This window comes from Diabrotica undecimpunctata, chromosome 5 (genome assembly GCF_040954645.1).
Source record: "Diabrotica undecimpunctata isolate CICGRU chromosome 5, icDiaUnde3, whole genome shotgun sequence".
NCBI lineage: Eukaryota > Metazoa > Arthropoda > Insecta > Coleoptera > Chrysomelidae > Diabrotica > Diabrotica undecimpunctata.
In genome coordinates, this window is record NC_092807.1 from 75866958 (window position 1) to 75881363 (window position 14406).

At 31.7% G+C, this 14406-nt stretch overlaps 1 protein-coding gene across 1 annotated transcript; it reads right to left on the reverse strand.

The window, feature by feature from the left end:
• Positions 1-298: 298 nt before the first annotated feature.
• Positions 299-724, reverse strand: LOC140442296 (activity-regulated cytoskeleton associated protein 2-like). Its single transcript, XM_072533372.1, has one exon. The coding sequence runs from the start codon at positions 722-724 to the stop codon at positions 299-301; it is 426 nt and encodes a 141-aa protein (XP_072389473.1).
• Between the last annotated feature and the right edge of the window lie 13682 nt (positions 725-14406).

Here is a 14406-nt window from a genome sequence, read left to right on the forward strand (position 1 = left end):
TTTTCGAGAATCTGCTTCCCTGGTTCTGACTGCGGCCAATTTTCGACATTCATCCTTCACGTGACCTGGATTTTTGCAAAAGCTACACCGTACCCGTTTTGATTCGTTTTCGTTTTTAATGTTTATTTCCGGATTTTCATACGATTCTTCAGTTTGCCTCGATTCTTTTAAGAGTTCGCTAAATGTATTGATCTTATCATGTGCTACTTTTTCACGTATTTTCCTATGCAACAAACCGTATACCATATCTAATTGAGTGGCTTCGGTTAATGTATCTGCCGGTAACTGATATCTAATATTATGATATGATAACTAATATTATCGCGCGCGCTTTGCATACAAAAATGTCACACGGAGTTTTAGCATCTTGTTCCGTCGAAAACAGTTCCCGATACACTCTGTAGGCTAGTTTTTGAGGTCCAAAAGTCGATCGTAATAAATTAATGGCGCTGGCCCACGTGTTTACCGTATTTTTAACACCTTGAAACCACGTGGCGGCGAAACCGTCTAGCAGCATGGGTATACCCTTTAATGCGTTCGCGTCAGATACGTGGGTGCACTCTTTATAGATCTCGACCGCATCTATAAAAGCTTTTACATCAGCCCCCTTTGATCCATCGAAGCGAGAAGCGCATTTTGCTAAACTACCTGAGTCCGAAATAGGCCTTGCTATTGTATTTAATAAGGCTTGAAACTGTTCGCTTGTTAAATTTACCGAAGACATTTCTGCTGATGTTGATTCGCTTGAACTAAAAACCGTCGTCGACCTAAGCGAATAACTGTGTTTATCGTTTGTTGCCGTGATTGCAAGTTTAACACAAAAATAGTAATAAAAATTAAAGGCTTACAGTTTCTGTTGCTTATTTCTTGTAAATACCCTTGAATGGAAGCTTGATATTCCCACAGGATGTTTCTGAATGGCCTAGTGGAAGATTGATATTCCCACAGGATGTTTTGAATGGTCTGTAGTGGAAGATTGATATTCCCACAGGATGTTTTTCGATGGTCTGTGCGGAGTTTCCATAGCAGTCACATACACAGTAGATTTATTGTTGTGAAGCACTAAACTAAGTGAAAATGTCCACTAATCACCTTACAATGGCGGGAGCAAATACACTTTTTTTCTGTTCACAATGAAACTTTACGATTTTCACAGTACGAACTACACTTTAAACTATTTTGCCCAAGTGGGGTGCCAGTTGTGATGTGGGTATTAGTTAAAATAGTTAGGTAATGACTGTGAATATTGATTTACACGATTTTATTAAAAGGAAAACCATGTGTTACAATTTAACCTACATCTTACAACAACAAAACATATATATGTCTCTTGTCACCGTTCACTCTCGGTGGACACTGTTATGGTAACTTCGGTGGTATTCAGCCATGGAGCGGTGTGGCTGTTACAATATATATATATATATATATATATATATATATATATATATATATATATATATATATATATATATATATATATATATACATATATAATATATATATATATATATTTATATATAATATATATATAATATATATATATATATAATATATATATAATATATATATTAACGACACTTCAGGGAATAAATGTATAAGTAGAAAATCTAGAACACTTCATTCATCCACGAAAAAATCAAGGAGGAGAAGAATTCCTGGGTGGGGAAACATAAAAGAAATAAATAAAAAGTGTAATAGTTTTATTGTGATTTAGCAACAATGTAAATAACTATGTGAATCTGACGTATTATGTATAAACTAGTATTTTTATAAATATATAAAGACGAAAGTGCGATGTAAATGCTACAAAGGCAAACTGTCAAAATTCCGCATAAAGAAATTTAAAGGAATGAAAAACTATCACATCAGTTTACTTAAGTAGATAACACTGGAAACAAACTGATTTATATATACAATAGGCCATACATACTCGGCATTGCCATAATGAACAATATCAATATAAATAGCATATTTGTATATATTCGAAAATGGTTCTATCTAATGAGGTAAATTGATCGACACATATGAGTCCCTTTTAAAACTTCATAAGTAAATTCACCGGGTCAATCTTTTTAAATTTCGTTTGCTCTGTCTGGAACAAACTGAATACTGTTGGGTTCTAGGTGGACTTGGCAGATTTACAGTATCAGGCTTGATTTTTGTAGACTCCAATGATACTACTGGAATCAGTGATGTTCGACGTGCAAATTTCTTCGGTTGTGGCATGTCAATGCAGGAGTTTGATGACGCAAAAATTTTCACCTAAAAAAGAATACATATTATATGTGGAATGCAAAATAATGAATTGAATTCAAATAAAGAACTACGTTCAATATTTTGTGACAATATTTTCAAATTTTTCGTATGTAATCTATAAGATACCCTCGACCTTTTACTCTTGATTGTATCTGTGTTAATTTGTAACCATCTTTCATCTACCCAATGGGAACTTTAAATGGATGTACGCAATGTAGATTTTACCTTCAGTTCTGTAGAAAAAGTCAATTTTAATTGTTTAAAGTTTTGCTTTGAAAAAATAAAACTGAATATATAAAAGATCTTTAAATCAAGTGTAGCGTTTTTTGCTTGAGATGAGGGAGAATGTAGCGTTTACGCTACTGATGATATTCGTTACTTGAGAATATCATCAGTAGCGTAAACGCTACACAAGGCCACAAAAATTGGAAGCAAGGGGAGAACGGTCAAAATCTCCGAAAAGTTTAAGACTGGCAAAACATCCTAACATATCTCTAAACTGCTCTCCATCTATTTGATGACCTAAGCATCTCTTCCACCAGTTCTGTGGCTGATTGCACCCTACGTCCTAGCTCTCTCTCTCTCTCAAGCAGGCTCCTCTCATTGTCGACAGATATGCCACGTCAACAGACTAAGACTGACTAGTACGCACCCAGATCTGCGCATGTCTCACCTCTTAGCCTTCTGATTGGTCCCTGACGTTATCATTTTCTGATTGGTGAGTTAGTGGTCACGCCCACTTTTCACACTCACCAAGGTTACGAAAATGGGATAAAAGACGGTGCACTTTTTCAGAAAGCCTGTTCGGTTTCGAGTCTGATCTAAATAAGACCTCTGGTTGGGGAATACCCACTTATGTTAAATAACTAGTTCTTTATATTCGAAACCTTGGAAGAGAATTAGACTTCTCTTCCGCTCCTCATCGTTCCAGCTTGGTATTTTCCTATTATTCGTTTAGAATATTATTTTGGTATTATTTATTTTATTTTCAGGAATATTTCCATTTCATAGTGTTATATTTTTCTGACTATTTGTATTTACCTATTTGCCATTAGCTGTGTTTACTTTGACGATATTTGTTGATGCTAATTTTATATTGATATTTTACCTTTGACATTTAATACTTATTTTTCTTGCGTATTTACTGTGTTAAATATTTCTGTCGCAACCTTGTTGCTCCAGAACATTTTATTTGCTACTGACTTCCAGCGTACACTAATCTTACTTTTTCTTACAGCCACTTTGACTATCTTTTATATTATAACCTTATTTCATATTTGTGCCTATATATATATATATATATATATATATATATATATATATATATATATATATATATATATATATATATATATATATCCTCTAAAATAACAGCTGAACTGGTAGATGAAAAAGGGGGGTTGAGGTTAATTGGGTATACAGCTGATTAAAATATATTATACAGCTTTTAATCAGCTGTATACCCAATTAACCTCAACCCCCCTTTTTTATATATATATATATATATATATATATATATATATATATATATATATATATATATATATATATATATATATATAGAGAGAGAGAGAGAGAGAGAGAAAAGAAATTTAATCTTTGCAGATTAGTTAAATAGTGAACTCTTAAATATTGGGGAAATCTGCAAGAAATACTCTAATGTGTATCAATTGTTTCGCCGAACGTTTTCGCCAAAGAGAATTAATTTGGCTTCTTCAGGGCTGAAAGAGAATAAATTATAATTAGCTACCATATATTATCTATTAAAACATTATTGATCTTACCGTAACTTAGAATTGTAGAGTTAGAATATTAAAAAACTTTGCTAGTAACATAGTGGTGTTTTTTTGTTACTATGTGCAAAAAAAGTTTTTTATAAGGATTGAAATGTATGGTAGCTTCGAAATTGACACGTAAAGGCTTACCCAAGGTTAATCGAAAAACCCAATGCAACTACATTTAAAAGGAGGTAATTCTTTGAATTGTCGGCAATAACTAAATTTTTGGTTTTTAGATAGTTAAAAGTGAGGTTCTGTTTAAGCCAGAACGCAAGCGCTGACAACTTCAGTAGGTCGTATGAATCTTTATGTCGTTAAGGTTCATTGGTAAAAAACGAATGAATTTAAGTCCCAGTAAAGGGAAATATTATTTTGATTTTCTTTATTTAATTATATTATATTGTTCATGTATTATTGAATCTTATTGAGACGTATCTAAGAAAAGCAAGGGAATGTTATATATTTTTTGTTAATGAAAATTAATTATAAAGGTATGTTAGTTGTTAATGGATATATCAGTCAAGTTAGTTATCTGTGATATAGTATTGTTCTTGGTATCTGATTTAAGTAACAGGTGGTATATATCGCTTAGATTCTTGATGTCACTCTTAACATTAATGGAGAAATCGTTAAGGAAAATATAAGACATTTCAATGAACTCTCTTTTAGATTTATTGTTCTCACGGTGGAGAATTGTGGTGTTAGTATAGTCCCTGAGATGACCAGTGGAATGACCAGTGCATTAGCCAAACATGTCCATTCCACTGGTCATCTCATGGACTATACTAACACCACAATTCTCCACCGTGAGAACAATAAATCTAAAAGAGAGTTCATTGAAATGTCTTATATTTTCCTTAACGATTTCTCCATAGAATCTAAGCGATATATACCACCTGTTACTTAAATCAGATACCAAGAACAATACTATATCACAGATAACTAACTTGACTGATATATCCATTAACAACTAACATACCTTTATAATTAATTTTCATTAACAAAAAATATATAACATTCCCTTGCTTTTCTTAGATACGTCTCAATAAGATTCAATAATACATGAACAATATAATATAATTAAATAAAGAAAATCAAAATAATATTGCCCTTTACTGGGACTTAAATTCATTCGTTTTTTACCAATGAACCTTAACGACATAAAGGTTCATACGACCTACTGAAGTTGTCAGCGCTTGCGTTCTGGCTTAAACAGAACCTCACTTTTAACTATCTAAAAACCAAAAATTTAGTTATTGCCGACAATTCAAAGAATTACCTCCTTTTAAATGTAGTTGCATTGGGTTTTTCGATTAACCTTGGGTAAGCCTTTACGTGTCAATTTCGAAGCTACCATACATTTCAATCCTTATAAAAAACTTTTTTTGCACATAGTAACAAAAAAACACCACTATGTTACTAGTAAAGTTTTTTAATATTCTAACTCTACAATTCTAAGTTACGGTAAGATCAATAATGTTTTAATAGATAATATATGGTAGCTAATTATAATTTATTCTCTTTCAGCCCTGAAGAAGCCAAATTAATTCTCTTTGGCGAAAACGTTCGGCTTGATACACATTAGAGTATTTCTTGCAGATTTCCCCAATATTTAAGAGTTTACTATATATATATATATATATATATATATATATATATATATATATATATGTATATATATATATATATATATATATATATATATATATATATCTACGGCATAAAGTAGACTCCGCCCATGTTAAAATTCAGGTTCAATTGAGCTCCGTGGTCAAGTGGATACCGATATACGGAGCTCACTTGACCATTCCATAATATTGGTTCTGTCGATTCATCAACATGTATAGTTTAATAATTTATAAAAATTTTTTGGAGCCCGTAAATACCCCTGTATCATAAATGTATATCGTTTATTTCAACACATACCCTGAACGGTTCATATGGGCTCCTTATTTTTATCTACTGTTCGTAGACAGTGCAATCTAATACGCATTACACTGAGTAACAGAGGATATCTTTTTACCTGGTATAACTACGTACTAAAAGGTATTTATAACTGGTTCTTTAAAAACAGGTATATAGATACAAAAGGATTTGGGCTTATTATTTAATGGAATATTCGCTTGCATAGGAAATTTTATTTTTCTGCATTTTTAAAAATGTTGTTCTTTTATTTAATATAATTTTATTAGTTCAATGCCGAACTCAATGTTTTTTTTTTAATTACAGAAATTTCCTAATAGATTTTGTTTACGTGAGTATGTCTATGTACGTTTTATGTAAGCATCCGATTAATAAAAAGTAATTTTATTTTATCCAGTCTTCTGCGATATCTTGTATAAAGCTTTTTTATTACCTATTTTAGTTCTGGTCTTATTTGTGTACTACATATATCTCGATAAAAGGTTATCTCAAAATAAATATGGTTAAGAGCTACAATAGATATTTTTGTGTTAAAATTGGTAGTAGTGTGCACGAAAAGAAAGAATAGTTAATTTGTCTAAAGTGGTATATTCGGCAGCAGATGCATATAGTGCAAGCGTCTATGTTTTAAGGGCGGAAGGATGTGCACCTCATTTTTAGCTAACAAGCTTGCGAACAATATTATTTCTGGTCCTCAATTTACCTTTTAGTTTTAAACAATAATCTGTGACTGACCCCGTGCGATACAAACTATTTTCAAGGAATTTATAGGGAGTCTACGTTCAACAATTTCATGACATTATTGGATGTTCAGTTTTGTGAAAGCGTCCATGTTAGGGAAATTGAAGGAGCACACACGAGCTTTTCAGGGGTTTTGGCTGAAAATTGATTTATAGTTTATTTTTATTGTGCAATAATAGGTGTATCGTCTATATAATAGAAGTCCTAGTATCTACCGGTATGGATCGTTCGTTTGTGTAAATGTTATACAGTGTAGGTGTCTTTATGCTACCCCAAGCGAGACCGTTCTTCATCTGCTATTCTTACCATTGAATTATACAAAAAATATTCTCTTGTGTAGGCATACGCAGAAAATAGAAGTGAGTTTGTTATCTAAGGGGATACCATATAGTTTTTGAAAAAATATTCTGTAAGTTAAGGTGTCGTAAGCGGCATTTAGATTGAAAAATACCACCACTGATACCAGATATTTTTCGTACCCATCTTTGATTTAGTATTTGTGATGTACATCACTTTGAATAGCTGACAAAATAAAGATATTGGCAGATAGTTTTTGTGGTCGTTGGAGTTTTTGCGAGGTTTAAGCAAGGTAACAACTTTGGCTGGTCTCTAGACTTTGGGTATCTCCTAATTTGAATACAGTTGTTCATCATCTGGATAAGCCATTGTAGTGTTTTTGGTCCAGATTTCGTAATAAGCTTTGTGCTCAGATCCTCAATGTCGGTATTTGTATTATTTTTCATTAAATATGTAGATGGTAGATCCAAGCTCAAAGCTTTTTCCGATAGAAATAGTATGTCTATATCTATAATGTGGTTTTCAGCGATCAGCTATTTATATACCAAATATCCTAGGTTAGGCCCTATATGTGTTTCCTATACTAGAAATTAGTTAGATTCGTGTTTAGCTCATATGTCTGATAAGTTTAAGTAAAGTAAAGTTTCTTGATTTTTAGATATACCCTTAACAGTTATAGACATTTGTTATTAGAATAGTTGGTCCTAAAAAGGACCAATTTGACAAAATCATATTAAAGGGGTGACTGAAGAATTAGCCGATTAATTAATTAATCATTACCCGGGGTATGCCCGATTGCGGTGGTCGTATTAGTACTTCAATCTTCCTAAAGGCTCGTTTTTTAAACTCCATAAGTAATGCGTAATCTTTTACTTTTTATTAAAAATTTAAATTTTACATGCCGTGTATTACTTTTTGAAGACATGTCAAATCAGATTTGTATAGTAATAATTTTAGGTTCTAAAGAGCCTCTTTGTGGAAAATAAATAAGTTTGTGATATCTGTCACAACTCATATATATATATAGATAATAAAAAAATAAATGGTTAAAATAAGTGTAAACAATCTTAACTACATACATCGTCGCCACTGTCCAGGTGATGGGTTTATCACAGATATCAAAGGTTACATTTTAATTCAATGTTCTATTTACGTATCTTCAATATTAAAAAAGTAGAAAAATACATGTTTATGCTTTTATTTTTTTTAATCTATTCTATTTTCTTTCTAGAGTTCCGTCTTTTTTGAACGACCTGTGTTCTTTTTTCAATTGGGCACTTGTCCAAAGCTATGACAAATACTCCTCTGCTATTTTACATTAATATGACATTCATTATTTTCTCTAAACACTCTGTCCTCTGCTATTCTACATTAATATGACTAATTTATTTTATCTTTCTTGCAACTATTTTAATGTTTATCCTGTGTATCTTCTTCTTCTTCTACTTTTTCTTTTTATATAGACATAACTCTGTCTGTTTTTCAATGTGCCTCCAGTAAGTTGCCTTTCCATCGTTTTCGTGGTCGTCCTACTGATCGTCTTCCTATGGGTTAACCGTCTCTTGCCGTCTTTATTGTTTTATTTGTTGTCATTCGGCATATACGATCGTTTCATTCTACTCTTCTATTTCTTAACCAGTTCTTGATGTTCTTCACCTTGCATCTACGTCGTATATCTGTACTTCTAGCTCTATCCCATAGTGTCTTACCATCAATTTTTCCAAGTGTTTTCATCTCTGCTGTGTCATATCCTTTTTGTCCTCTCTGTGTCAGATCTTGTTTCTGCCGCGTATGTCATTATTCGTCTGATGACTGTTTTGTAAATTCTGCTTTTCGTTTCTTTTCCGATATTTTTAGTTCCTCATAATGTTTCATTTAGGCAGCCTGTGGCACTGTTTGCTCTATTCACTGGGTCTTGCACTTTAGTTTCGAGCTTTCCGTAGCTAGATAATGTGATGCCTAGATATTTAAGTCCTAACACTTGTTCTATTATAATGACCTTCCAGCTCCAATTAACATCTTAGTAAATTTGCTGTTGTAAGCATGCATTTTGTCTCTTTTGGGGAAATTAACATGTTAAATTTTCTGGCGGTTATATGAAATTGGTGCAGCATACGTTGTAAATCATTTTCACTTTGAAAGAGTAGTATTGCGTCATCTGTACAGCAGATTATTTTTAGTTCTTATTTTTTATTATTTCATCCATAATCAGGTTGAATAATAGAGGACTCAGGTAATATCCCTGTTTTATTCCATTGTCACCTTCAATAGGGTCGGTTAGTTCTTCTTCTACTTTTACTTTTATTGTGTTGTTTTGGTATATATTTTCGATCGTTTTGATTTTTCCTAGAGGTGTCTCTCTTGCGTACAATAAGGGGATAACGTTTTTTTAATTTGTGTATCTTCTGTATATCAGTATTTCTTCTGTGTATTAAAAGTTAAATTTTGGTTATTATTTCTTAAGTTTCTCTTAACGTGTTTATTAATTGTCTTGTTATATGTGTATCAAGATATGTGTGTCATAATAGATTGTAATGCATATTTCACTTAATGTAATTAAAGTGCTCTTTGCGTTTGCCAATTACTTTCTCACTTCCTCAGCGATAGGTCTTTCTTTCCTCATCAATAACCTTATCCTCGCTCGATACAGCTACTTTAACCCTCTATAGCCCCGTGTGTACTCAAGGCAACAAAAGAGTTTTTGATGCAGAAAACTTTTTTAAAACAATTTCCGACTCTAGTATGCCCTCTGTTAATTTCAGGCAACATTTGGTTATACATTTTAATACACTTTGTGAACCTATGATGAAACCTCTATGGAAATGTTTAACAATATGTCAAATGGACATGACTGCCTTATTAGTTTGTATTTTCGATCGTGATTTATTGTTATAAATTGTGTACAATTTATATAAAAATACATACAGGGGCATTATATCAGCATTTAGATATTGATTACCGTTGACATTTGTTTATTTTATTGTGTTGTTTCAGTACTGTGATAAAAAACAGGTATGTTGCTTTGAATCCACGCTGGACCATATTATTCTAAATTATTTCTTTAAGATGGATACAAAAACGTTCTACGGGAAAAGCAGTAAATATCCGAGGAATACAAAGACTCTGACTTTGATAGTGATAATAAGAAAGTGATAATGAATTTTCCAGGTACTCAGATATCAATCGATCCAGGATCAAATAAAATGGAAAATGAAGACGATTTGTACGAAGCAAATTTAGACCAGGATACCAATTTAAATTTAGACCAAGATGAAGATAAGGGCGATACCGATAAAACAGAAAAACACACTGAACAAAATGTGCTCAAAAGGTCAAAAATGATCGTAAAAAACATTCAGTGGAAGAGTGGTTCCCGAACAGTATTTCCAATTCCAGAATGGAAAGGTAATTTACCAACATGCAAATTATTAGAACCGGAATCCCCTCTATTATTTTAAAAAGATGATATCTACCAATATGCTGGAAAACATAATAGAACAAAGTAATTTGTATGCACTGCAAAAGAATATAAATAAACCATTGAATATGACACTAGCAGAATTAAACCAATTTATTGGATCTGTTCTACTGATGTCAATATATGGCATGCCAAGGATAAGATCATTTTGGCAGAAGGAAACACGTGTTGCTCAAATAGTCGATACTATATCTAGGAATCGCTGGGAAGAAATAAAAACTAAAATGCATTTCAATAATAACGAAAATATGGTCAACAATAATGATAAGTTATACAAAATTAGACCGTTCATCAACGGTTTATTTTAAAATTTTCAAAGTATTCCAATTAGTGAAAAATTGTGTATTGATGAACAAATGATACCATTCAAAGAGGCACCTTCTTTAAAACAATATATGAAGAACAAATCCAAAAAATGGGGATACAAGGCATTTGTTTTGTGTGATAGCAATGGTATTCTTTATAACTGGGAATTATATACAGGAACTGTTAAACATCCTCTTCATTTACCTAATGTAGACACCAGCCGTAATGTAGTAATAAGAATGTGTGAGATAGTCAAACCAAACAAATACTATAAAGTATATTTTGACAACTGGTTCAATAGCATTCAGTTGCAGATTGAAATGGAAAAACGTGGACTGCAATGTTTGGGAACTGTTCTTCCAAACATATTGCCTTATTGCCATTTTTCAAATGACAAGAATATGAAGAAACAGGGCAGAGGTACTGTAGAAGAAAAGCACGCTACAGTAGATGGCATAAGACAAACAGCGTTAAAGTGGTACGATAATAAACCGGTTCATTTGCTTAGTACATTTGTTGGTTCTGAGCCTACTTCGTTAGTCAAGAGGTGGGATAAGAAACAAAAATCAAGAATTATTGTATGCTGTCCAAATTCAGTGCAATTTTATAATACATTTATTGGAGGTGTCGATCTTATGGATTCACTAATTGCTCTTTACCGAACAGACATAAGATCTAAAAAGTGGTATCTAAAAATATTTTTTCACCTTCTGGATTTAGCTGTTGTTAACAGCTGGTTGTTGCATCCTCGTGATTGCGATTACTTTGAAATTAAAAAGAAAAACCAGTTGCCTCTGTTACAGTTTAAGTCCCACTTATGTAGCGTACTGTTAGTAAGAACTGACCAGATCAAAAACAAAGGACGTCCCAGGCTCAGTGAAATTGAGAACGAAATTGTAAAAAAACAGAGGAAAGGATCTACTGCTATTGTACTACCAAAGGAAGTTAGGCTTGACCAAAGGCCAGTAATTTCTGAAAAAAAGGGAAGATGCAAAAAACCAGGATGCTGTAATACTTCTAAAGTAATGTGCGATAAATGTAAAGTTGCTTTATGTTTTACAACTACAAATATTTGTTTTTTTGAATGGCATAATAAATAAGTATATAACTTGTTTCGTTAGTTTTTGCTAAACACTCCCAAAACTCTTCGAACGAAAACGAAATTTAAAAAATCTAAAAAAATTACTAGTTGTTGTAAATGGATATTTGAGCACATATACCAATTAAAACATTTTATAAACAAATAAGTTTACAAAAAAGTCGGGCAATAGAGGGCTAAGATATTTATATTTCACTATATGCTCTATGAGTTAGTTTTCAATTCAAATTTGCACCTATGACGAAATTTATAATATCTAAGATCTGGTACTTTCATATGAAACTGGAATAAAACACTTGTTAGATAATATTTATTTGTTTTGAGTACATTTTTTTTAAAACCTAGTATATAAAAAAATAAATATTTGTCTGTCAACAAATTTCTATATAAAAGTACGAGGCACTATTATTCTCATGCTGTGAGCTTTGCTGCTCTGTTACTTTTATAACGCTTAAGCTATTTTTAATTTATTGTAAATATTTTTGAGGTGTGTTTCCTTAAATGATCATTTTTAAGGTTAGTACGTTTGATTAAATGAAATTGACATTAATTTGATAGTTTCCATTTTATTAGTGTTGATGGTATATGACTAGCATCTGTTGGTACTATAATATATCAATTTCAACATGTGGATGTGAGAGCACTCTCTTGTTAGTAATTTCAGTGTAAATTTTGACGAAACCAGAAATAACCCATAATATTCTTTCCGTGTGATCTTAGTATTTCCGTTGATTAAATAGTATAGGGTATCCAATATTTCAATCATCGGTATGTCAGAGTGATTTTTATGAATTTTTATATATATTTGCAAAATGAAAAAGAAAGTTCAGTACAGGCAGTTAAACAGCTGATCTGTCAATTTAGAAGTAAGAGCAAGTACCAACTTGCTGAAAAGTATACCCATACACAAAAGGAATAATAAAATGTACTGCACAAACTATAGCGCTATAAGCTATATCTCTATTAATAATTAGGATATACAGTATTTTTTCTAATACACCTGGAACGATTGAGTAAATAGGTGAACTATAAAGTAGGTGAATATTAGTGTGGAATTAGAAAAACTTAATATATCGTTGATCAATTATTCACTATTAGGCAGTTAATGAGAAATGTTGGGAATACAAAAAAAAAACATTAAACTAGTTATTTATAGATTTTAAACAAACACTGATATAATCATAAGAATAAAACTATAAAATACCATTACAGAAAAGAAAACTGTCGACTTATTTTCAAATGTACATTGATTTCAAACAGGAAGATTCCATTCCAAACTCTATTTAAAAAGTAAAATCAATAAACAGATAATTATATACATAAAGATTATACAAATCGCAAATATTGGAAAACCTAAATATGCGTGGTCAAAATATTAAAAATCAAAGTGCTTTAAAAAGTGAATGAACTCGCCTAACAGCTGTTTTGAAACCAATATATTATGAAACGAATTGGGGATATTATATTACACAAACTAAACCGCTTGTCTACAAAAAAATCAAGAAAATATGACACGACAGGAAAGGCTAATGACTTTATAGCTAATTGCCACATAAATATCAATGTAAAGCAAAAATACTTATTTAGATAAACGTATAATGTTTCACTAAACGGTAACGAAAAATGTTACAAATAAAGGTTAAAACATGCTTTTCAATTCGCGGTAAAAGATTTAATAAAGTTCAGCACACAGTATAAATTCATAACAAAATTCATATACCAGTAAACGGTACTCGATACAGCAGCAAAGTAATTTTGGCAACAAATATGTAGGTTGTACTTTATCCCATTGGAATCATAGTACCCGCTATGGAAAATGGTGTCTTCTTTGACATCCAGCAACCACAAATGTGAAATTAGGAAAGATTAATGTGAAATTAGGAAAATTCAATGAACCGTTGATCAAATATTCACTATTATATACTTAATGAAAAATGTTGGGAATAAAAAAAAACATTAAGCTAGTTATTTATAGATTTTCAACAAACATATGATATAATTATAAGATTGTAACTAAAATGCTATGGAAGAACTAGGCATACATAAGAAAAGTAACTGCCAACTTACTTTCAAATGTCCAGTGACCTCAAACAGGAAGATGCCCTGTCTCCAATCGCGTTTACCATCGTTTTGGAGAGCATCTCCCGGAAAGCAAATACAGAAAATCTCACAGTTTAATAATTAAGGTCCTCATATTATACGGACCTTCGACGATGAGTTTAATACAGTAGCGAAAATAATTATTGGTAAGCAAAAAACAATACATTAAATAGAAAAAAGCGCAAAAAAGGGTCCTCCAAATCAACGATAATAAAAAAATATATGGCTATCACTTTGAAATGTTTCATCGGTCTAAATATTTGGAATTTGAAAGCACTTTTAACAAAAACACTACAAAAGAGAATAACAACAGAATACAAGCTGGCAATTGCTACGTTTTAAGCAAAAAAATTAAATCCAAAAATACATCCCGCAGTAAGAAAAATAAGAATCTACGTACGTAAGTAAAACACAAACAATGAAAAAAT

What these genes read in the sequence shown, in the direction of transcription:
- LOC140442296 (XM_072533372.1), bottom strand. Translation starts at nt 724, where the DNA reads ATGTCTTCGGTAAATTTAACAAGCGAACAGTTTCAAGCCTTATTAAAT.